The sequence below is a fragment of the Lepidochelys kempii genome, chromosome 15 (genome assembly GCF_965140265.1).
Source record: "Lepidochelys kempii isolate rLepKem1 chromosome 15, rLepKem1.hap2, whole genome shotgun sequence".
NCBI classification, from domain to species: domain Eukaryota; kingdom Metazoa; phylum Chordata; order Testudines; family Cheloniidae; genus Lepidochelys; species Lepidochelys kempii.
The window spans coordinates 30,725,310-30,750,741 of NC_133270.1; the positions used below are offsets into that span (position 1 = coordinate 30,725,310).

Genomic DNA, 25,432 nt, shown 5'->3' on the forward strand with positions numbered 1-25,432 from the left:
GTGGAGAGTTTCTGATGCCGAATAAATCCTGGCTCTGCAAGCTGTGCGGATACCTCTCTCCTGCTTGTTAATAATAAATATAACTGGATTCGAAAGCACTTGTGAGAGCGAGCGTGAGCATTTGGTACAATCAGGAACAAAGAGAAATTATTCCTATTTTGGTGCCTTATTGATTACTGTTTTGCTCTCTTTGACACCAAGCAGAATGAGCCGGGAGCTGCCACAGGGAAATATTTCTAGCTGAGATGGCAGGCTGACCTGCTGGGTGACAGTCCGTTTCAGATCAGGAGCTGGGACTCTGTTACTCTCTCTCTCTCTCTCGGCCAATACGGCGCAGCGAAAAGCTTTGGCATGTATTTTAAATTGGCACCTCATCGTGTTAGCACAGCCGTGGAGTGGAGATTTGGCGGGGTGAAGATGGTTTGTATTACGATACTCCCTAGAGGTCCCACATGACACCTGTTGTGCTTGGTGTTGTAGAAGGAGACAGTCCCTGGTCCTGTGAGCTTACAGTCAAACAGACGAGACTGACAAAATAAGGGAGAGAAAGAAGCTCTGATCAGTTCCTACCTAATGCATGGCGGGCCGGAGGCACAGAGAGAGTCAGTGACTTGTCTGTGGGCAGATCAATTGTGGCAGAGCTCAGAATCTCCTGAGTCCCAGTGCAGAACATTAACCAAATGGCCAGCCTTCCTTTCCGGGGCTCTGGCTTCTGTGCACTAAGGAGAAAGGATGACCCAGTGTTTAGGGCACTGACCTGGCACTCAGGAGACCCAGGGCTATTTCCCTGCTCTGCCAAAGGCTTCCTCTGTGACTCTGGGAAAACCACTTATATTCTCTGTGCCTCAATTTCCCATCTGTAAAAGGGGGATAAGCATCACACTTTCCCACCTCACCACTTGATTGTGAGGTGCTGAGATGCCCCAGCGATGGGGGCCATAAAGGTCTCTTTAGTAGCTGGCAGTAAGGTTGTTGCTACCTTTTAAAATGGACAATAAGGTCTATGCATCTGTAGATAGAAGGTGAGCAACCCTGGCTGTCACTCCATTGACAGGTCGTGGTGATGAGGTAGCATAATATGCTTACAAGCCCATGGCCCTTCTTGTCACCCAGACTTGCTTCATGGGGAGTATCTCCAGGCCTTGTTTTCTCTCTTACCATTTCAGTCCCTTGCACTAGCATGTTCTCCCTTGCACTCTCCCCTCTCTCTGCTTTTTGGAAGGCTTTCTGTAAAACAGAAAGAAAGTTGTGTTATTCTCCACCAGCCACCCCAGCACAGCCCGTCACCCCAGGTGGAAGAGAATTTGCTCCCAGCTTTTTGTTTTCTGTAGAGATCGATGGAATCGCCCCCATTCTGATTCACTGATTAGCTAACGTGCAGCACCCCCCTCTGAAATCTGTACCCTATCTCCTCTCTGTCTCTCCCAGGTTACATGGATCGCATGGTGCTGACTCAGTTCCGACGCCGCTTCCAGGTGCTGGCTCAGCCAGTGATGAAGAAATACACGTCAGCATATGAAATACCAGATGAGAATAAGGTGTGTGGATTGCCCACAGTAAGTTGCTGGGGAGGGAATGACCCGCAGCCAGATCCATTCTCATGCAGTGTTCCCAGCTGCAAGCATTCCATCACAAGGTGGAAAAAAGAGTCAATTTGGGGTTCTTGTTATTTCTCTCCTGGCTTCTGAGCCTTTCAGCTTGAACTCACAAAAGTGTTCAGTCTTCTCTCTCCAGCCACCAGGGCTGGGAGCTTGCTTTTATTACACAGATGAAAGCTGAGATTCTCAAGTAAGGACTTGACTGCAGGAGCTGTGGCTTTAAGAAAACACCAAATACAGCAAGACTGACTATAAAGTCACAAGAGCTGGCAACACTGCGAGTGAAGTGACAGACCCATGGATCTGCAGAGCCAGCCCATGTGTTGTACAGGCAATGACCTGTCAGAGCCCAGTATTCGAAGCAAAACTTGTGGAGGCTGCATATGGGCTGGTGATGGCTTACTGGGGTGGGGCTGATTTTGATAAACAATGGGCACAGTAGCGAAGGAACCGAGATTCATCTGCTAGCTTCCTCTTAGCCAGCCATTGATTCAGCCAGAGTATTCATCTCAGAAGCCTGAGACGTTCTAATTTCCCCCTGTAGTTCTCAGCTGAGGATTAATCACGGGGAGAAGAGCACCTGAGTTCATGCTGCTTTCGTGTACTGAAATCTAGATACTCCGTGCAACACTCTGGCATGTTTCACATGGCGCAGTGCAGAGATGGGGATTAAATTGCCCTCTCTGGCTCGTGGAGGGCAGCTCTCCATTCTTCTTGGCTTCATCCTTCCCTTTTGTTAATGAGGTTGTAGTGACCTGGGTACTTTAGCATCTGTCTGAACCTGACTGGAACAGCAGCAAGGCTGCTGGCTAGTCCTAGTGCTTCTCCTCACTAGAACTGGGTTTTCACAAATGCAGTAGACAATCTGAGTACTGGTCATGCTATCAGCATTTGCCCTGTTATTGCACAGTGGAGAGGCCTTGGAGAAACCAACTTGGAAATGTAACTTGCTTTGTTCCTCCTTAAATACCAGCGAGCAGTGTTAACTGATTTAAAAGTCCTGCTTATGGGGGGCTGGCCGGTGCCCTATTCTGCAGTGGTCTGGGCTGAAATCTCCTTACATTACAGTGTAACTTTATTTTGTACAGCAAGTTCCATATGCTCTGTGGAAGGAGAAGTGGGTGGGTGGGTGGCTGGATGGTCTCAGCTTGCTTTCTGCACCAGTTTCAGCAAACAGCCTCAGCATGGAGCGGGCAGAGGGGGTAGACCAAAGCTCCCAGTTTGTCTGCCAGAAATAAGCTTAAAGGGTCACTGTCAGGGAACCCCTGAGTGCAGAGGGACTTGTTTTGTTAGCCCTCAGCCAAAGAGCAGCCTGTGAAGAGACCCACAACTGCCTCCGAGATTGTATTGAGAGAGCCATAAAACTACAGTGGCATAAGCTTCATCGAGGTGATGCTTCCTCCATCCACCTCCCCAGCCTGGCCTGTGCCGGAGTGTTGTATTGACTGATGGTAGCACCGCCTGTCTCTTTAGCATTGTGACAAATCACCGCAGATTCCCATTCTCCCTGCAGTGATTGGGCCTGGCCACTGTGACTGGCACCCTTTCCCTCTGCCTTCACCCAACACAGAAGGAGAAATCACCCATGGATTCCCTCCAGCTGTGGGTGTCTCAGAAGAAAATAAGATAGCGTTTATAGAAGGGAAGGTGGATAATTTAATCATCAACGTCTCTCTCCATTTGTTCTCATTAATGGACATGTCAGTCACACACTTGCCTTTTGCGTAGCCCAGACTTCACCAAAACACTTCTCGTGGGGTTCATCAGTTTTAGAAGTGTTACGGGATGAGGCTGGGGTCTGATCTGATGGAAAATGATAAAACAAGGTCAGCCTGTTGCCACGTGCAATAAACACAGCAGAAAAGTGAAGCTGCTGCTCTCTGTATAACCAGAGTGGCTTATCAGCTGAGGATGGGGATTTCCAAGGATGTGCCCAAAGCCCATTAAAATTCTGTGGCGGTTGGAGCCAAACTGTCTTAGGAGCCTATGAAAATCCCAGTTCCAACCAACTCTTTCCCTTCCCTTAAGAGGTATGAAAGGAGAAGGATGCTCATGAATAAAACCTACTGGTTTATTTGCTTTCAGGTTTCATTTGCTCCCACATAGATTTTGAGTGAAAATGGGGGGCGAGGGAATGTAACTTGTTATGAAAAAGCTGATAAATATTCAAAGTCTGGAAAGGCCGATAGGAGATAAATTATACACAGCCATGTGCTCTGTTGTGCAAACTGTCAGTCTGCAAAGTCAGTTCAGACCTCAGGATTTTATCAGACAAGTTTGACGGCTGGAAATGGTCAATATTGTTATTAAATGCTGTAAGAAGACAGAGGCTGATGAGTCAGCAGAGCGTAAGCCGGGGATTGGAAAAATTCATCCTCCCTAGTGCTGGCTGTAATAACACTGTGTTATAGGAAGTCTGCATTAAGCTGCAATTAGTTCCATTAACTGAGCCACTGAAGCAGAAGAGATGTTTTTCTTTATTCTTTATTCTTGAGTCTTGAGTCTTGAGTTCAGTGTACGCACACGCACACACTCTCTCTCTCTCTCTCTCTCTCTCTCTCTCTCTCTCTGTAGGACCCAATCCTTCACGAACTGAAGTTAATGGGAGTTTTATTGTTGATTCAGGGAGCGCAGCATTGGGCCTTTGCAATAGAAATGTGTATTCTGATTCCATCTCTAAACCATTCCCACCATGCAGTAACTAGAGCTTGGCAAATAGTCGAATTGCATTGGCAATTCCAAAGAATTGGGGGGAAAATGTTGTGTTGAAATTTTAAAAAAACTGTTTTGGGTTGAATTTAACATTTTGGTTGGGTTTTGAGCGTTTTGAATCATGTGTATTGTTTTTTAAATATGGACAGTTTGAACCAAAAAATCATTTTGATTTTTTAAATTTATATTTACGGAAACAATTAAGTGAACCAACGCAAATTTGCAGAACATTGGGGGGTCACCGAATCTGCGTTTTTCTCTGAAAACATGTTTTGTACAAAAACTTTGCCCAGCTCTACCCATAGTACAGTATTCACTCAGCTCTAGGTTATTGATTCCCAGGTGCAGTCCCCCCCGGCAGCCTCAGTCCCTCACTGTTATTGTTATTAGTTCTGTATGTATTTGTTTTACAGCAGCTCCTAGAAGAGTTGCCCAGGCTGGGTCCCAGGTGCTGTACAGACACAGAAGACAAGACAGTCCCTGGCTCAAAGCGCTGACAGTCTTAGACACTCTGACTCTCACGCTTGGCCACAGTTAATAATCACTTACGCATTTAAAACTCACTTGTGAGTGTACCACTAAACACAAAGTCTCTCCCGCCCCCACACTTCCCAGCCCCAACAGCTTGGAATGGAAGGAGGTTGCATTTGCTGAGCATGCCCTGGTCTCCATGCCTGACCTCAGTCAGATATCTTGTAGCCATGTTTCAGTGTTGTCTCATTCAGTTTAAGAATGGGCTTAAGGAGGAAGAGGAAGCAAGGATGTGTACTTCAGAGAATCCCCCGGAACATTCAGAAACTAGCACCAAAGAAAACGTGCCCTCTTGCTTTTCTCTTAGATTTTATACATCCTGGCTCCTCATGGAAATTTGCGTTGTTGCATCCTCAGAAATGAATAATATGGTATCTAATTGCATTACATAGTGGGTCTGACATTGCCCAGAAAGCTTATGTCAGACTTTCATGGGCAAATCTGCTTAGCTCTTCACAGAACTCCATACAGATAGATCAAAGCAATGCAGATTTCAACAAAACACCATGCTGGAATGGATTTGTTAGACTTTGACACATTGCCTTAACAAAGATAGGATCTCACACACATACAGGCCGTGTGCACACTCACATACACGCTAGGTCGGTAAGATGCTCTCATTTTTATACGTGAATGAAAAATGATGGCACACATAGGAGTCCCACATAAATCTGCAGGGCCTCAGAAGAAGTGTCAGTTAAGTACTGATATGAAACCGTCAGTGATGCAAGATAATATTTTTTGCCAGCTGTGTTAGAGAAGAGGTATTGAAAATACAGGATACGTTATGACTGAAGGCAAAGGGCATCACTGAGAATTAACCAGGCTTTTATGTCTGTAACAACTGTGAAAGCTCTTTGAAATACTGAGCAGTTCAGCGGTGCAAGTACCTGCAGGAAAGGTGTTAGGATTAACTAGTGATGTATTCATGGATGTTGGTGGGATTTTCAAAATCACCTACGTGACTCAGCAGCACAAATTTTATTGACGTCTGGTGGTGCCTCAAGGAAATTTAGCAGTTCGGATCGACCTTTGACCTCGGTGTGTTCTTTGGTTCCCATGTCCATTGGCAGGTTTTTCTGCTGCTCGTGGTTTCAATTCAAGGTCACTTGTATCACTCAAGGACCATTTCTGCTCCTAAAAGAAAGGTACGTTTTGTCCTGTGTATGCAAGTCAGGCCCTGATCCCATGTCCGCTGAAATCCATGGGAGTATTTTCATTGTCAATCAGACCCTGGAAGACTGGAATAAAATATGGAGAGATCTATAGACAAAGAGCAATTTCCACCCAAGATACACCCAGCATAACAAGTTTAGGCTCCCTGTCGCTTATCTGGGAATCCTCTCTCGTAGTTCTCCAACAAGCACTCTGGCAGATCTTTCAATTCTCTCTTCTGCTCACAACATGAATGAGAGACTGCAGCCACAGAATCATTACACATCAGTGTTGGGTCCGAACTCCTGAGGCCCTCAGCTGCTTGAGCCTTTATACTCCCTCTCTACTCTTCTTGTTCTTTTTAAATAACTTTACTGCCAGATTCAGTTCAGTTTACAAAGTTGTAATCGTGCCTAAATTAAATCAATAGCCATTTTTATGGGCTTTTGACATTTTCATGAATAACTGATGAAACCTTGGCTTTGTCTGTGATCTTGCAGATTGCAGAGCATTTCAAAAGGAGTGAGCCAAAGGTGTGACTTTTGTATTTTTTATAATTTGGGAACCAGATTCTCAGTGATGTTGTTTTGTCTTCAACCAGTCTTTAACGAACATAAGAACGGCCATACTGGGTCAGACCAAAGGTCCATTCAGCCCAGTATCCTGTCTACCGACAGTGGCCAATGCCAGGTGCCCCAGAGGGAGTGAACCTAACAGGTAATGATCTAGTGATCTCTCTCCTGCTATCCATCTCCACCCTCTGACAAACAGAGGCTAGGGACACCATTCCTTACCCATCCTGGCTAATAGCCATTAATGGACTTAACCTCCATGAATTTATCTAGTTCTCTTTTAAACCCTGCTATGTTTGGCCAGCTCTGTATACCAGAAGGCTATGGAGCATTCCAGAGAGGTCACATATAATGCTGTGACTTTTAAATATTTCTCATACAGATGTGTTTCTAGTGACAGCGGGGTGCATGTCTGAATTTAAACAAGGAAGGAGACTATTCTGGGAAGGTTTTATGTGGAACGTTGTTTTACTGACGGTTTTATAGTAAAAACTCCTTGAGGTCTGGGATTTTCAAGCAGCCCCTCTTTTAGATCATATTCATCCTCATCAGGATGTGCACTATGTTTTTTGGCCCTTTGTTTTTCACTAGTTTATTATCTTGACTCAAAGACCAGAGCATCTGAGTTCCATGCTTTTGATAATACGTGAATATCGGTATTATTGAGAGGTGCTCTGATTTGCACTATCCAGGAAATCCTCCATCCTCCTCCTTTTATGGGATTTGTGAAAAATATGGAGCTGTCTCCTCAGACTCCCTGCAGCTCTTCCTAAATATGTAGGCTTTTGGTAAACAAAGAGAAAGTGTCCTTGGAGAGTTCTTCTAAAGACTATAATTAAAAGCTGTCAATCTAGCCTCTGAAAGTCCTCCTGCTTTCTCTCTGAAGAATATGTCACATTTTTCAATTGCCAGCATGTCAAGGAGCCTTTCTGTACTGCAGAAAACAACAAAAACTTGAAGACACCTTTTAAGACAGTGCAGAGCTCCATCTCCTGATATTTTCAAATAGCTCTCTCCCTCCAAGGTGGCTGAGTGGTCTCATCTTACCTTGCCTCGTTATTACAGAAGTCAGCTTCAGAGGCGCCTTACTTGCTTTGGTCTTTCTGCTCTCTGGGGAGTGGAAGTGGAATCAGTTATCAATTCTCATTTCATGTCAAAGGAACTCAGAGACACGATCCAGGAAAGCCCATCTACAATGGCCCTGTGTGAACAGCGTTGGGGGCCTTTCTTTCACTTTTTAGGGAAAGGGTTTCTGACTAAAAAGAAGTATAAAGTACTCAGATACATCCTTCATCTCCTGACTGCACATCACAGAAGGCAGAACAGAAATAGTGGCTTGTGGGTGCCCAGTCACTGGGGTGTTTGCAGAACTCCCGAGACACACTACTAGCATGTTCTTACTGGATTCCATTTACATTTTCACAACCAAATTCCAAACCACTGAAGCCTCCTGGGTTGAGGGCTTGTTACAAACCCAAATCGTGAGTTAGGTTCACTGCAGGACTTGTTAACGTATGTGAGCCTGAGCAAACTTGGCCCTGTTTATTAGAAATAGTCACAAATCCATTTGAAGTCACTGGGAACCCAGGTTGGTCATCCCAGCTGAAAATCAAACCCGTTGAGTTTCGGGGTGAAATCCTACAAACCTCAGTTGTTTGGGCTGCATTCTGCATTGATGTTTGGGGTTCGTTTAAACTCCAAACTGAATGGAAAGGGGAGGTGGAGGGAGCTTTTCCTGAAATCTCATAAATCCAGCCCACCGAGCTTTGCATGGCATTAATTTCTACACATTTCAACTGTAATAAGACACCATCTTCTCTTTGATAAGACTAGCTTGGGTTTGTAAAAGTTCCCCAACAAGCCGTAATTATGATTTTCATAGTGGAAGCCCTAAACCTAAAATAAGTTCAGTTACTGCTCTTCTCATTCTTGTACCTTGTGATTAATAAGTAATGTGAGCAGACACGAGGAGTAAAAATGCCTAAAACCAAACTGCTTATTTTTTCCCTGGACCCCTAGGGACATGTATTGTTTTATGCATTATACTGTAGAGGCAGTAATAACAGCATGGTTGAGATTGCACAGCATAGCCAGAGCTGAGAGGTAATGAGAAAGGAAAGGGCATGTTCCTGGTGCACTGAGTACTGGGGTCATTTCTGCTTGCATTGCTTTGGAAATATTTTTAATAAATGTTTTGCAAGTCTGTGAAGCCAAAGCCCAGCAGGGGTGAGAGGATGAAATCCATCTGCAAAGTTGCTGTGAGACCGTCAGGCTTTTTTCTTTTTCTTTTTCTTTTTTTTTTTTATGCAAAGAACTAACAATTATTTTTCTGACAGGTTCAATTTTAAAATAAAAGGTTGTTTAAAATGCATCCTTGCCAGAGACCTAAGGAAGAATTCCCTCTTTGATATTTGCATGGTGGGGCCAGGGTGTGTCTAACGGAATCATTTCAATTCGCCCAGGGCTAGAGTGGACTGTAGTTCTGGGTCTCGCTTTCTCTAATGTACAGTTGTGCTGTACTTTGATGGGGAACTGTCAAGGTTCCTTCCCCACTCTGAACTCTAAGGTACAGATGTGGGGACCTGCATGAAAACCCCCTAAGCTTATTTTTACCAGCTTAGGTTAAAACTTCCCCAATGTACAAACTATTTTACCTTTTGCCCTTGGACTTTATTGCTGCCACCACCAACCGTCTAACAAATATATAACAGGGAAAGAGCCCGCTTGGAAACGTCTTTCCCCCCAAAATCCTCCCCAAACCCTACACCCCCTTTCCTGGGGAAGGCTTGATAAAAATCCTCACCAATTTGCATCGGTGAACACAGACCCAAACCCTTGGATCTTAAGAACAATGAAAAAGCAATCAGGTTCTTAAAAGAAGAATTTTAATTGAAGAAAAAGTAAAAGAATCACCTCTGTAAAATCAGGATGGTAAATACTTTACAGGGTAATTGGATTCAAAATATAGAGAATCCCTCTAGGCAAAACCTTAAGTTACAAAAAGATACAAAAACAGGAATATACATTCCATTCAGCACAGCTTATTTTATCAGCCATTTAAACAAAACAGAATATAACGCATATCTAACTAGATTACTTATTAAGTTCTAAGACTCCATTTCTTTTCTGTTCCTGGCAAAAACCAACACACAGACAGAGAGAACCTTTGTTTCTTCCCCCATCCAGCTTTGAAAGTATCTTGTCTCCTCATTGGTCATTTTGGTCAGGTGCCAGCAAGGTTATCCTAGTTTCTTAACCCTTTACAGGTGAAAGGGTTTTTCCTCTGGCCAGGAGGGATTTAAAGGTGTTTACCCTTCCCTTTATATTTATGACAGGAACATTCCGCTCTTCGCTTCTAAGGACCAGTCTCCAGGCCCAAAGCACTACGGAGTTGATTCTGCTCTCCCCTGAATCAAAGGCAAAACACCTGTTCGCGTTGTGGTGAGCAGGAGGGGTCCCAACCTTTGGGAGCAACCCTAAAAGAAGCTAAGCACCCCTAGATTTCAGAAGGAATTGTGGGTGCTCAGCATCTCTCATGTGGGACACTGGTTGTCCTCTAGTGCTTATGCACCAAAACCGTGCACCCTGTAGACTAACACCATTAATCTGGCCACACCCCTCCCCTCAGCACGACACTGTAGGCCTGTTATAATGGCAGCTCTCTGTCAATTTTAGTGGAGGGTAACGCTGGTCTGATTTGGCCTGAAGAGTATAATATATGCCAATCCCCTGTTGTTTCAATTCAAGTCAAACCCAGGTCTCTGTGGTCAATGAATTCAGCAGTCCAGTCCGTAATGTGCTCTTTCTCTACAGGCAATAGAAGAGCTCTTCCAGGTACTTGATCTGGAAAAGAAAAGTGTAGCAGTGGGACACAGTCAGGTATGTTGTCCACAGTCCTTGTGTCGTAACAGTGTAAAATCTAGGCTTGTGACCAGGAGCACTTTAGATTCAGAACTTATCCTCTAATAACCTAATACAGTGAAAGACATTTTTCTTGCTTCCATGTTGAAACCTAGGAGTCTAAGTCCCGATGGAAATCAATGAGACTTAGGCTCCTAACTCACTCAGTCACTTCTGACAATGTTACCTGATGTGAACTATACATCAAGCCATTAAGATCCTACAAGCAGGACATTTCCAGATGAATAGTTGCCACAGTAACACGTTCAAACTTAAAGCTAATCACAGAGATAAATTAATTATATATACACTGCTGCCTCTATCTCAGGGATGCTGTAGAGAAAAAATGTAATTCATTGAATTATTCTCAGGAGAAGAATAACCTTCTTTTGTCCTGCATCCAATAATTTGCAATGATCTCTTCTGTGAACCCCTCTTATTTTATCAATAAGCACGATAGCAACACCAGTCAAATCTTGTTATATAGGAGTTCGTATTTTCATCACTCTGAACATTGATTTTGTACTGGATTGTGAAGTTAATATAGCCATTAATGAGAAAATCAAATAGGGGTGAAGCAATCATAGCATTATCTCAAGAAAGCCAGGGTTCTTGGAAATGCTCTCTGATACCCTTTTGGTTCTTTTAAAATATAGATTTCAATTATATTATAAGGCTCACAAATACAGTTTTATTTTAATTTAATTAGTTTTCAATATAAAAAGGGTAATATGGAATATTTAAACCATATTGGTCAAAGCACTGAGCATTTTGCTTGACTAAGGAGTGGAACAGGATCTCTGAATTTAGCCTTCTATTGATCTTTCAAAATACAAATATATCAGCACAATCTATATTGTTTGAGGCATGTTTGTAACAAGCTCAGGTAAAGTAAATGACATCATTGTTTCTTCCTGACCTGCTTTGGTACGTGGCTTCCATTGCTACTGCATACACTATTGCAAATGCATTTTGCAACAGAGAGTCCAGTGTCATCTGCCCATAAAGCAGGTAATGACCAATGATCCATAGTCAATGTCTCAACCCCATGCAGCTTTGAGTAGGAGTTAGGGCATGAACCTGTAAAAGAGAAGGCAGTGTAAACAGTAGAAACGGTGAGTGAACTGCAAGTTTGAATACAATGGGGTCCATTAAGGCTCCCGCAACCAGAGTTGGGAGGGCAGGTTCACTGCCCTAGTGACAGTGGTGGAGATGTTATGTCTGGAGAGAGCAAGAACAATGCCTTGAAGTGGGGTGGGAGTGGGCGCTCATTCTTAGTCACTGAAAAAACATAGCTTGTGCTTCCCTCCAACAGCATCCATCTGGGGTGAGGATTTGCTGGGCCCTGAGGGGCCATCAGGACATGACCATGACTACAGCATGCTCAGCTCTGAGGGGTTCACTGCTGCCCTTTCCCTTTGTGCTGGGGGGACAATGACGGCAGTACCCTGGCACACCAGCCCTGGACAGAGGGGGACTCTTCCCACCCGCTGTATATAGACCATTAATTGTTACAGACATAGGGACAGAGTCTGGAGACACACGTGTGGAACTGCAGATCTCAGAGGAAGGCTGGCGGGCGGGGATCAGAAGCCAGAATATGGCCTATTGGCTTTAGCGTGGTGGTCACTAAGCCACAGTTAAAAGAAAAGCTCTTATTTCCTTCTGGACAAATGCTGGTGAGAGGCCACATTTCTGGCGGTGAATGATTTCCATCCATTGCCCCCAGGTTTTCCTGAAGCCAGGCATAGTCTCCAGGCTGGAGAAGCAGCGGGAGAAGCTGATATCCCAGAACATGATTCTGCTCCAGGCAGCTTGCAAGGGCTTCCTCTCCCGCCAGAAATTCAAGAGATTAAAGGTAACCGCCTTCCTGTGCTCCTTTGCTTCAACCATGCTGCAGGGGTCGCCCACCTCTTTGGGAGAACCCAGCTGGGCCGGAGGTGACCCGTGGATCTGCTGCTGCATGGCTGGGCTGGGCATTCCTGTATTCTCTCTTGTTGCCCTAGGTCACCCTGGGCAGGAGAGAGGTCTCATTTCCCCAGGCAGTACGTTGTCGGTACATCTGGAAAAGCTTGAAATGATCCTATTGAATAGGAGATGGAACAAACGTTTGCCCATTGATCATGGGCCATATTATGACCCCTGTACTTCTGTTGAATAGCACCGTGAGCAGCCCCAGTGATACTGGTGGGGCAGCTCCTGGCATAAGGTACTGGTTAGCGTGAGTAGGGTATCCCATGCTGGCTCCTATATTTCAGAATTCCTGGGTCTTGTGTAACGTTAACAACAGCCTCTCGACACGCATGCACACACAGACACACGGCTCATTGTATTTAAAAAGTTTGCAGGGTTCATTTTTAATTTGTACATTCTAGTTTTCAAGCTAAATCTTGCAAAGCCAAATGCAACCGAGCAACTAGGCACAGGCGGGTCAAACCACAGCTCAGGGCCATGTGTATTGACTTTCGGAAGTCAAGCAGCACAGTCCTGTGCAGCCTGGAAAATGAACAATCCATTCCCTAAGCCACGTATTGATGTTAGTTGGTAACATCCTTCAGATCTTCTTTAATACCAAGCTCTTTGGCCTTGTCTCTGCCGGAAGCGGCACGGTCCTGTGCCCTGTTTCGATTCTGGCGAAGTGCTCCATTTTAACACTCATCTGGAACTCTTGCTCATATCTCACTATACTGGAATGAGACCGATGTCATTGTTGAAAGAGTGCCATTGTTTTTGATACTCTAATTTCAGATTCAGCGCCTAGCCATTCGGTGCATCCAGAAGAATCTGGCAGTGTTCCGCGTGGTGAAGGACTGGCCGTGGTGGCAGCTGATGAGCTATGTTCGGCCATTGCTCAGTGTGAACATAGAGGAAGACCAGCTCCGAGTCAAAAACGTATGTAACAGTAGAGCAAAGACACTGAATGGGATGCTCAGCATGCCAGCCAGACAGGAAGTAGGTTTTACTGCCAGAAGAAAGACACATTTTGTTGGTCATACCCAATTTTTAAATCCTGTTTCCAGTCCTGCACTGTGTGAGCTGGGTAATGTGTTTTCAGCTTGTCCGAGAAATAAGAATAAGGCTTTTCAGGGACACCTGGGGAAAGTGGGAATCTGAACCTCAGCTTAAAATAAAACGAAACACACAGGCAACAAGTCGGTCTGTGAAATTAAATTCAAGCCCATTACAAAGGCAAGACCAGCTGTTTGGGTGCAAATACAGGCACTGTATCCCATCCCGGTCCTGGCTCTGGACAAGAGGCCCTTTCTGGCTTTGGTTTAGACATGGCCCCATCACTGGGACGTGGGAGGGTCCAGATATAAAGTTCTGGAACAGGCCCCTCTCTATCATATCCGAATGGAGAAGTGGGAAGCAGCCCTCAGCTTGCCTGGAGAAGGGGCATTTAAAGAGGGGGACTTTTCTGTGCGCCACATTCATGGAGGTTCTTTTCCAGGGGCCCTAAACAATCTAACATGGAGCCCAGACTCCATACCATGAAAATGTACTTTCCTGGGACCCCACCCAAACCCCCCATGCTCTTTCCAACTCCAAAGGCTCCTGAGAAACCACTGAAATATCGGCCTTCTGGTAAGCAGACCACCTAGTCCAGGGAGGGACCATGTACAGCAGCTGATTTCTGGCTGCCAAACACTGGGCTCTGCAGTGATGAACAGGGCTAGCAGGCCAGATTCACCCCTGGCAGACCAGGCTCAGCTCTCTGATGTCAGTGGAATGATGCTTGCTCCAACCATAGTTCCATTTAGAATCATAGAATATCAGGGTTGGAAGGGACCTCAGGAGGTCATCTAGTCCAACCCCCTGCTCAAAGCAGGACCAATACCCAATTAAATCATCCCAGCCAGGGCTTTGTCAAGCCTGACCTTAAAAACTTCTAAGGAAGGAGATTCCACCACCTCCCTAGGCAACGCATTCCAGTGTTTCACCACCCTCCTAGTGAAAAAGTTTTTCCTAATATCCAACCTAAACCTCCCCCACTGCAACTTGAGACCATTACTTCTTGTTCTGTCATCTGCACCACTGAGAATAGTCTAGAGCCATCCTCTTTGGAACCCCCTTTCAGGTAGTTGAAAGCAGCTATCAAATCCCCCTTCATTCTTCTCTTCCGCAGACAAAACAATCCCAGTTCCCTCAGCCTCTCCTCATAACTCAAGTGTTCCAGTCCCCTAATCATTTTTGTTGCCCTCCGCTGGACATTTTCCAATTTTTCCACATCCTTCTTGTAGTGTGGTGCCCAAAACTGGACACAGTACTCCAGATGAGGCGTCACCAGTGTCGAAGAGAGGGGAACAATCACGTCCCTCAATCTGCTGGCAATGCCCCTACTTATACATCCCAAAATGCCATTGGCCTTCTTGGCAACAAGGGCACACTGTTGACTCATATCCAGCTTCTCGTCCATTATAACCCCTAAGTCCTTTTCTGCAGAACTGCTGCTGAGCCATCCGGTCCCTAGTCTGTAGCGGTGCATTGGATTCTTCCGTCCTAAGTGCAGGACTCTGCACTTGTCCTTGTTGAACCTCATCAGATTTCTTTTGGCTCAATCCTCTAATTTGTCTAGGTCCCTCTGTATCCTATCCCTGCCCTCCAGCGTATCTACCTCTTCTCCCAATTTAGTGTCATCTGCAAACTTGCTGAGGGTGCAATCCACACCATCCTCCAGATCATTTATGAAGATATTGAACAAAACCGGCCCGAGGACCGACCCTTGGGGCATTCCACTTGATACTGGCTGCCAACTAGACACAGAGCCATTGATCACTACTCGTTGAGCCCGACAATCTAGCCAGCTTTCTATCCACCTTATAGTCCATTCATCCAGCCCATACTTCTTTAACTTGCTGGCAACAATACTGTGGAAGACAGTGTCAAAAGCTTTGCTAAAGTCAAGGAACAACATGTCCACTGCTTTCCCTTCATCCACAGAACCAGTTATCTCGTCATAGAAGGCAATTAGATTAGTCAGGCATGACTTGCCCTTGGTGAATCCATGCTGACTGTTCCTGATCACTTTCCTCTCCTCTAAGTGCTTCAGAATTGATTCCTTGAGGACCTGCTCCATGATTTTTCCAGGGACTGAGGTGAGGCTGACTGGTCTGTAGTTTCCAGGATCCTCCTTCTTCCCTTTTTTAAAGATGGGCACTACATTAGCCTTTTTCCAGTCATCCGGGACTTCCCCCAATCGCCATGAGTTTTCAAAGATAATGGCCAATGGCTCTGCAATCACATCCGCCAACTCCTTTAGCACTCTCAGATGCAACACATCTGGCCCCATGGACTTGTGCACGTCCAGCTTTTCTAAATAGTCCCGAACCACTTCTTTCTCCACAGAGGGCTGGTCGCCTCCTCCCCATGCTGTGCTGCCCAGTGCAGTAGTCTGGGAGCTGACCTTGTTCGTGAAGACAGAGGCAAAAAAGCATTGAGTACATTAGCTTTTTCCACATCCTCTGTCACTAGTGAGTCTATTTCAACAGGTACTCACTGCCCGAGTAAAACTAGCTTTCAGTCTTTCTCACAGTTTGTGGCTTATGCTAAGTCCTCAGCATATCTTCCTTGGCTTTGGCTGTTCCTCCTCCTCCCTTAGCGGGTTTTAACTAGGGATGTGTGAGCTGGATCAGATAAAACGAAAACTGACCCCAGCCTTTGCTTATCTCTCAAAACTTGTTGGAGGTTCCAAAAGGCCCTGCCACCCTTTGGTGTCTGCATTTAACCATGTCTCTGCACACTCTGGTTCTGTTCAGCATCGGACATAAATGGTCAAGACACTGCAAGGCAAAGTTCTTCTTTCAATATTGTTAACCTGCCTGGAAAGAGGAAAGGCTGGGATCTCACAAGTGTGTCTTTGCAGCTGTTCCTGCCTCATAGCTGGCCAGGGTTTCAGGAATATTTATTTGATAAGCAGCATTCAGGCACTTGGATGCTCATCCAATGTGTCTGAGGTTTGCTTCTTTCTAATTAAATGTGTGCTGTGCATACACCAAAGCTGATGTTCCCTCCATTTAAATTAGTGTCAGAAACCACATTCCAAGCAATTAACAGCGATCAGCCCTTAAACTCGCCCAGTAAATTTTCTTAATAAGGTAATTATGTCTCTCCCACTTATTTTTAACAGAAAAACTAGATTTATAAATAAACAAAGGAGGCTAGAACTCTAAGTTTGTGTCTGGCAATTTTATTTAGGAGGAGCTTGCAGTGCTAAGAAGAAAGCTCGAAAAATCAGAGCAGTCACGTAGTGAGCTTCGGCAGAACACAGAACTGCTGGAAAGCAAGGTAAACCCTGACAAATTAACTCTTTGTGCTTCTTTCCTATGTGGTTTTATTAGATCACAATTACAAATTAAGGTGTGTCCCAAAAGATTGAAGTTGAATTGTATTGGCTATGTGAGGAGTCAGACAAGTCTAAAACCTGCTGGTGTGTTCAACACAAGTCTGGGCTTGAGCCAGTTGTCTCCCTGTCATTATCTTGCAGATTGTTTAGAGAGAATACTGTGATGCCTGTCCACATCCATCTCCTCTCCACTGTACTCCTCTCCAGCCCGACTGGGAGTCGAGAGCTGGGTTCTGAAAACCTTCATGTTGTCATTTTTGTACATGGGTTAACAATCCTTGAAGAGCTGATTTTATATTTAATCTACCAAGAAAATTATCCACTGATTAATTTTATCAGGTCAGGTGCATGCAATGGGCCATTTGGGAAGGCGGCAGCTTTTGCTGTTCTCTATTAGGATGTTTGCGTGCGGATGGGTGTTTTCACTCCTAGCAGATGGAGGAATCGTTGTACGCTGCCTGCCATTATTTTGGCTGCTGAGCAATTTTAGAGGCTCCCTGTTATTTTGAGGGACTGGCACTGATGCCAGCTGACAGACCATGAGATTAGAAGTAACTAGCAGGTAACCAGTTCATGTAAGAGGGATGGGCCGTGTGCTGCTGGGGCCCCAGGGGCCAACACAATGAGCATGACCAGTGTTAACAGAGTTCTCCGGTACCGTCCAGCTCATAGGGCCAGTGTCTCAAAAGGAGCTTCATCATGGGCCACTTTGATTCCCCTTTAATAAATGCCATCACAAATCTACATCTCAGCATGGAATGCTCTGTTGGCATTTCCTCTCGTGTCTGCTTTAGTGCTCACACATCTCTGGGCCCAGCCCCTTTACCTTCCCCCTGCTCCCCCCACACCGTCACACAGATCTCCCCCTGGTTTGCAACCTCAGTGCCTGGCTGCAAGGGGCAGCGTAACAGCTACGCACCCAAAGTGAAGGACAGTGAGGAAGTGGCAGCATCCCCCTGTAGTCACAGCTCACCAAAGACACGGGGTATTCGAGTGCTGAAAAACGGCTGGAATCCAGCCCCCTGACAAGGACTCTGATCAGACTAGAAATTGTACACAAATCTAACATGTTCTCATTTCACTCTTCAGACAGCAGTCTCAGCAACCTCTGCAGACAGCAGGGCTGGAACAGTTTGTGTCGTGGGGATGCTGAGAGCCATCGAACCAAACTGTAAACCCTGCGTATGGTGGAAACCACTTAGAGCCAGGGGGTGTGGCAGCCCCCCTAGATCCAGCACCTCTGTCTGCAGATACCAGAATTAGCTTCGTTTAATGGAACAAATGCTGACAAGGAGAGGAGGAGGCAGGCAGTAAAATAGCCCACCAATCTGTGGGCATAGAGTGTGACCCCGTCGTGAGCTGTGGGTGTTAAAAGCATTGGAGCAGATATCAGGATTCTGGAGACAGCAGCTGGGGGCAGGGTTATTCTGCTTCAGAAAGAAGGGGCTGGGAGATGTACTCAGGACAAAACAGGCCTTGGCTTGGGCAGCATGTAGGAGTCTGCACTTTGGTCCCAGACTTGGCTCCACACTGGGAGTGTGTGAGATGGCTAAACACCTGGCCTTGCTACTCGCCGGGTCTCTGAGCTGCCTATCTATAGATTCTGCGTTCTCACAGATTGAATTCACTTCCCGAAGCTACACTTGGTCCACTGCCAGAGCCGCGTGTACAGCCCTCCTGCAAGCTGTAAAGTGCCTTAAAAGGTTCTCCAGGAGGCTGTCAAATAGGGGAAGGAAATGGTTTTAAGCCTGCATGTTTCCACCTTTTCTGATTTTCTGGACAGTTTGTAAGAGTCAATGATCTGTTTGGAACTTCTACTTCTGGAGCCTTTCAGCTGCCTCCACGGGAACCAGCCAGCCAGGTCTGGTTGCAGGGCCAGATCCTGGTCAGATAGACATTGCAGAAGGGGGAAATCACACTTTCAGTTAATGTCTTAGTCCTGTAGCCACATGCTGATTATTTCAACTGGAATTTAACATTGGGCAGTCTGAGCAGTGAGAGCAGTGTGGAACCCTGATTAACCCTAATCGCAGCACCCAGTCGATGTCGTATGGTTTCCGCAATGGGCAAATTGTATGAAAATATTTGCTCCAACAGTTACTTGCTTTCCAGTGTGTAACTGCACGGCCGTGTGTAGCCTCAGTCCTCAGCTGTTCTCAGTATCCACTGGGCACAGCTCAAGGGGCGGAAGGGAGGGGGTCGTTTGCAGTTGGAGCTGGTCCAGCCCCAGAACTGCTCTATATGAGGCCTGTCTGGCTGTGGTCCCGAAGGCCAGCTTGGGGATAATCCGATCACAGTGAACTCCAGCCTGTCCTCCTCTTCCTGGCAGAATTCCTGGCATGACCCTTTGCAGGGGAGAGGGGAGTTACATGAGAGTCAGCTACAGAGCTCTGTGCCAGCAGAGGAGCGAGGTCTGGGAGAAACCTAGGCTCCACTGAAGTCAGTTAGAGTTTGACAATTGACTTCAGCGGAGCCAGGGTTTCATGCTAATGACCGCCGTGGAGCTCAGGACCGAGGTATTGCAATGCAGCGTATTGCAATGCTCAGAGGCTGAGGAAGCATCAGTAAATTGGCCAGGCAGATAGTGAGTATTCGCTTTGGGGATGACAGTGTTTTCATGTGAGCAGCAAAGAACAATTTAGCTCTCTCGGCAGAGATGTTTTTCTGTCATTATTTACACAGATCCCCACCGTCCCCTAGGAACGGGCTGAAGGTTTTGTTTGGAGGCTGACACAAGTTTGCTGTCCCGAGGCTCCCACCAGTGTAATTACCACGTTAATGAATTAATTGCTCAAAAGTGGCGTTTGTGTGAAGTAGAGAGAAGCTGCCCAATTTATGGCAAGTCGTTTTGTAGAAGCAGGGTCTTTTCCTCCACTGCCTGGCACCTAGTGCTGTCCTCTACGTCTTTGCAAAGGGTGTGAAACACAGCCACAAGGAGCAAAACAGAGGAGGCTCAGACTTAAACCTTGGCCAATGCTTTCCCCTCTTCTCCACAATCCCTGTGGAAGAGCAGTCAAGTGCATTTCATGGTGGAAAATCCTTTATCGACTGCTCCTTCCCTTCCCCCCTTCCCCTTGGTGGTGAATTGGATTGTTGATCACAACCATCCACCCTGTGTTGATTTAGTCATTAATGGCTCGTGGGAAAGTTCATGGGCGTACACACACTAATGCATACAAAAGATGTGGCACTAATGGGCCATGTGCCAGTCACTAAACCAATCACATTGCTTGTACGCCATATCCTTTGCTCCTGTTTTTTTTTTCTTCTGTTTTTGCAATTGGTACGTTGTTTTTCTGTCTGCATAGGGCTGTGCACATTTTATGGGTTACTGTAATATAAATAACTGGTTGCACACATAAGCCTACATTAAAAGAACATTATTAAAATTGCCATTTTCTAGGTTTAGAAAACAAACTGAAAAAATAGAAATTCCATCAGGTGGGATCACATTGGTACCCATGTGCGTCATCAGCTGGGTTGGAACCTTCAGCTCCTTCATACAGACCTCTGCCATTTGAACTAACAGAGTAAGCGTTAGTGGTAGTAAGTTGTCATCCTCTGTGTGGACTGGCACTAGAGGGGATGGGACATTTTGCCAGTGGGTTTCACAGATATTTGCTGATGGCAGAGTGATGGTGAGACTCAGGGATCTTGGATTCAGGCTGTGAAAGGGAGTGTGCTCTAGTGGGCACACACTCTTCTGCTCATTTCCACCAAGCCGGACCCTTCTGCCCCATCCTCTCCAACCTGTCCCATCTCTTCTGCTTCCCTGGATGGTCATCGCAGTCCCGTTCTCCTCTCCGAGCCAGTCCTAGTCCCACTTCTCCCTCCACACCCAGATCCTTATCAGATCTCTCTCTTCTTGTCCCTCTCCTACTTCTCTCACAGGAATAGCCAAAGGCACCTCCCTGACACAAGATCCACCCACCTGCCAAATTTCATATCACTGCTCCAAAGGATGGAGATGCTAGAGCTTCCCAAAGAGAAGGTTGCCAGATTTTTTTTTAACGTGGGCAAAACATGTTTTCCCCAGCTTTGTTCTTGGAAATGGCTGAACTGTTTTGGCTGAAAAATTCTAGTAAAATTCAGCGTGAGGCAGATACGTGGCATAGAAAATTTCAGCTCAAACAGTTGTAGTTTGGCAAAGTTATAAGCTACTGAAAACAGGGTCTTATGACGGGAAGTGTCCGGCAACACTGATAATAAGTGGTGTTCCCAGCCCCGCCTGTAATAATCATTGTATGTCAATAAAATACCTTCCTGACACAGTCTGCAGTACAACTAACCGGGGGACTGAAAGGGACCTAAGGACACGAGACCAAGGTGCTAAAGTACAGATTGGATTAACTGGGCTCGACCCAGTGGGTTTGTAGGGCCTATGGGAGGATAGACTGAACTGTTGTTGCGTCTTTCAGGACACGAAGGTGAAAATATAACCTAGTGCAGTCAGCAGAGTTCCGAGCATGAGCACATAAAAGAGGCAGCAGGTGATACAGCAAACGCACAAATGAATATTACCGCAGGGGGCTTCTGCACTCAGACAACGCCAGCTACTGCGCCTTCCAGCTCGTCAGCACAGGGCAGTCTTCAGTTCTAGCCAGGCTTCCAGAGGAGGTAACAAGCACGTTTCCAGGAGAACGAGAGTCAGTCAATACTGTGCATTGATCCTGTCTGCAGAGTGGGGAAGCTTCAGAAACCAAACCAGCTGTTAGTACAAGTCAGTAGCTCGTCTTCCCCATGTCAGTTGTGCAGCCCCTGCCCCCCCATCCCCCCCGAGCATGTTCAGCTGCCCAGATAAACCCAGTTCAACCAGGGCTCTGTTAGTAGTCGGAGAGGGACCAAATGTGACTGGAAGTGACTCTTGTTCCAATCCAGGCACCTCTGTTGGCTTCCCATAGAAGAGCGCTGGTGTGCTCGACCAGCTCCGACTTGACTTTGTGTTACACTCCCCCAGATCTTAGACTTGACGACTGAACTCTCAGATGAGCGGTTCAAAGGCGAAGTGGCCTGCCAGGTCCTAGAAGGTGAACGGGCTGAGCGGCTCCGTGGGTCACGAGAGATAAAAGAACTGCAGGTGAGTGTCAGGCTTGACGAGCTTGGCATGTTTGTGCTCTCCCCAGACAGAGCAGCTCCTGGCTGAGGGCAGCCCAGCACACACCTCCGGCACTGAGCAGTGCGGGCCCCTTTCACTTGGACCAGGAGAGCTATGACTGTGTAGAGGGAGCTCAGCCATGGGGCTTAAGTCTGCGCTAATGGGGAAGTGCACTCTGGGGGCTGGTTATAAGGGCAAACACAGTACCAGCCATTGTGTACCGAGATGTGTGAGAAACATTTGAAAACCTTCACTTTTTTGGGGTGAGCAGCCTAATGCAAGCATGGCCTGAGAGGAAGGAGACCTGAGTTTTGTATGCATCTCTGCCACTAACTCACTGGGACCTTGGTCAAGTCACTTCTCCTCTCTGTGGCTCGTGCTCCCCACCTGTAATATGAAGACAGCACTTGCCCATGTCTGTGAAACACTTGGAAATCCTGGAGAAAAGGCACTAGGGATGAGTGCATATGATATCATTATTATTTATTTCAGTTTCATACTCGGTTTCACTCAGACTGTTGAGTGTATGAATCCAGCTGCCAGGGCTGGAATCTATTATTTCTGATTAAGCCAGATATAGTGAAAAAGCGGGCACTAGTGTGACCTTTCCTGTCAGGATCACAGCTGGAAGTGTGGCTGCCCTGGGGGAAGACAGTTTTGGTTCCATTTGGTCCGTGCAGTTTGCTTGCAGCTGGTAGGAGCTGACCCACTTCTTCCTTTCAGAGTAAATATGACCAAGTGCAGAAGAAATTGGAGTCCATGGAAAAGCAGCTGGAAGAAGCTCAGCAGCAAATTCAGTTGCGTGAAATTGGGATAAGTGGTGCTGCTGGAGGTAGGGAGCACTAACCTTCAAGAGCAATGATGTGCTTCAGAGACAAACTCAGACTGGGTGTAAATGGCTGCACCCCTGTTGTGTTCAGTGGGATGTCACCTCTGTAACCCAGGTCTGAATGGGGCCCCCAGTGTCCTGTCAGTTTTACCCCATTTGCATCTGTCTGGCTGTTGGGAGTTTCAGGACACCCCAGTGCTATTCCCTTCCTAGAACTTTGCCACCAACCACCTTTAACCCATCTGCATATTTACCACCATCTGTCACTCTAGATTGCCCGGTCTGACATAGCTTGGGAGTGACACCTCTTTTCTCCCGTCACTGCTGCTACGGCTTCGGAATGCAGGATGAGCAAGGATGGAGATCGAGTGCCTCGGCCCAAGTAGCTGTTGGTACTTCTCTTTGCTGCCCTGGAGACTCCACACTCCAGAAGTGTGAGGAGTATTTAAACCAGAGGGTTTTACAGACACTCACATCACTTGTGACGTGGTGAGGGTACAGTTAAGGTTACTGGATGGGGAAGGCTTAGCTCCTCTAATCCTGCCAATGGTGCTGAGTGCGGTAAAAGAACCTATCTAGACTAGACTGGGATGTCCAAGGACTAAAGATTGTGTGTATGGGCGGGGGGGTCGGGGGGGGGTCAAGAGGCTGGTCTGTGTTTTACTTCAGCTACTGAGGATGAAATAAAGTGAAGGGTCCCAGAGTCAGGGCTCCAACCTGAGCCCGAATGTCTACACCCCAATTTTACAGCCTTGTAGCCCAAGCCTGAGTCAGCTGACACAGGCCAGCTGCAGGTGTTTAACTGCAGTGTCACATACCCGGAGAGTTTAGTGATACACATGAACTCCAGGAGAGACATGTTTTTATGTCCTTGATGGGTCAGCACTGCGCAGTGTACCTGCATCGTGCCAGTGTTCTCAGTCTGACTTGTTGAATACAACCCTTTACTCATGTTAAAAGGGAATTAGCCTTCTTAGAGTGCTTGCTGCCTGGTTCCAGGCTGCTACCTGGGCATGCTTTCTGTTGACAGAAGAGGAGTGGCATATGCGATTTGACTGTGCTCAGATGGAAATCACGTTTCTCAGAAAACGCCTCGCACAGTTTGAAGAGAGGCTGGAGTCTGAACTGAACTGTAGGAAAGAGCTGGAGCAAAAGGTAAGTGCTGAGAGGTCAGCGCTGTTCCTGTTCTGTTCTGTACGTGAGTGGGGAGCTGCACGGGTCGGGCGAGCAGAGAGGTTAACATCCTGACTGTCCTGATCTGGAAGAAATCTGTTGTTGTGGTAAAACCATTGCCACTAGTGATGGAGGTTGACACAGTCTCTAGAATTTGTTTGCAGAGCTTTGGAGCCGCCTCTGTGCCTATCTAACTCCATGGGGCTAGTTGCATGAGCAAGGATTTCTTCTGCCAGTAAGGGTTTGTAGGGTTGTGAATAAGGGTTTGTAGGGTTGTGCTCTTCAATGTGTAATAGTAACATCTCTCCAGTCACACTCTTGCCCCCCAAGAAAAATAACCAAGTCTTTGTTAATCTGAGAAAAAAACAGCCATTTTGTAAAGTTGCATTTACACAAGAATACGTCAGAATTCAGCACGGGTCAAATGTGAGAATATGCATAAAAAGATGCACGTGCACACCTGCAGGGCCTTAAATTCTCCATGAGTACTGGTTGCGTTTGGAAAATGTGGCCCCGGTTTTAAAAAAATGACAAGTGGTTTTGTGTGTGCTTGTCACGATTTGTGGGTGCTTGTCTTGAAGCACCTAGAAGGCCCTGATTTTCAGGGGGTGGGAGACAGCCTGCACCGCCTCTCAAGTGTAGCACCCCAAAATGAAGGCAGTCAAAATTACTGTCCACTTTTGTACGTTTTGGCTTACGCTGATCAAGAAAGTACAGCAAAGAACTGAAACCTGAACATAGCAATTTCCTGGGGCAACGGAACTAGAGTCCTCTTCTTCATGCAGCCCTGAGCCCATGGCCAAGCTTCCGCACGTCTCTAAATGTATCAGCTCCTTGATGCAGCTCATCGCCACATCTTCTTAGAAACTGGAATGACATTTGACGTGCTGAACTATATTAAAAACCAAACCCACAACTTTTCAATGTTTGATGGGGGCATATTCATTACCATAGGCCTCACGGACAGATGTTAGCTCCAAGAAGAATTCACAACGCCATAGAAGCATTCTGAGAGTGTGGTTCTTGCTTTACAACAGCTTAGAAAATCAGCTCCTTTGCCATTAGTAGCAACATAAAGAAATAAATACCTTCACGGTACATTAAAAAGTTATAATATTGCAACAAATGCTAAGGAGCTAGGGTAAAAGAAAATAGCCCATTTGCTTTCCGATACTTAGTTCAGAATTACAGGCTTCATTAACTCAACATTTTACTTATTTAAAGTTATTCTTTAATGACTCCACTTCATCTGTGAGTGCTCTGGGTTTCTCTCCTTCCCAAGCCCAATGCGGATCCTTAGTGGAAACGTTTTTCCACTTTAGTAAGTTAAAAGGCTTCCTTTCACATCAAAGATGGGGTTCGATGATCTTAAATGTCACAGACATGAGGGGACTGGGTCCGAACTGGCATTTATGCCACCCTGAACTCACCCTGACAGACACACAGAGTGGCAAGGATTAAATCATTTTGAATCACTGCTGCTGGAAAAGAGCCCTCAGTCCAGTGAAATGCAGCCCTAGATTG

The 25,432-nt window shown here is 46.2% G+C and overlaps 1 protein-coding gene and 1 long non-coding RNA gene across 4 annotated transcripts in view; one reads left to right on the top strand and one right to left on the bottom strand.

Moving 5' to 3' along the window:
• MYO18B (myosin XVIIIB) overlaps nucleotides 1-25,432 on the top strand; it is a 196,215-nt gene that overhangs the window by 80,690 nt on the left and 90,093 nt on the right. For all 3 annotated transcript variants that reach the window (XM_073312543.1, XM_073312542.1, XM_073312541.1), the window contains 8 exons: nucleotides 1,429-1,538; nucleotides 10,382-10,447; nucleotides 12,198-12,326; nucleotides 13,217-13,360; nucleotides 16,664-16,753; nucleotides 21,769-21,888; nucleotides 22,630-22,738; nucleotides 23,766-23,890. In XM_073312543.1, the coding sequence (XP_073168644.1) occupies nucleotides 1,429-1,538; nucleotides 10,382-10,447; nucleotides 12,198-12,326; nucleotides 13,217-13,360; nucleotides 16,664-16,753; nucleotides 21,769-21,888; nucleotides 22,630-22,738; nucleotides 23,766-23,890 (893 nt within the window). The remainder of the gene's footprint in view (nucleotides 1-1,428; nucleotides 1,539-10,381; nucleotides 10,448-12,197; nucleotides 12,327-13,216; nucleotides 13,361-16,663; nucleotides 16,754-21,768; nucleotides 21,889-22,629; nucleotides 22,739-23,765; nucleotides 23,891-25,432) is intronic.
• LOC140898569 (uncharacterized) overlaps nucleotides 9,506-25,432 on the bottom strand; it is a 39,000-nt gene continuing 23,073 nt past the window's right edge. Inside the window, exons 2-3 of the long non-coding RNA XR_012155024.1 lie at nucleotides 11,388-11,548; nucleotides 9,506-10,411 (exon numbers count right to left, since the gene is read on the bottom strand). This is a non-coding gene — a long non-coding RNA (uncharacterized lncRNA). The remainder of the gene's footprint in view (nucleotides 10,412-11,387; nucleotides 11,549-25,432) is intronic.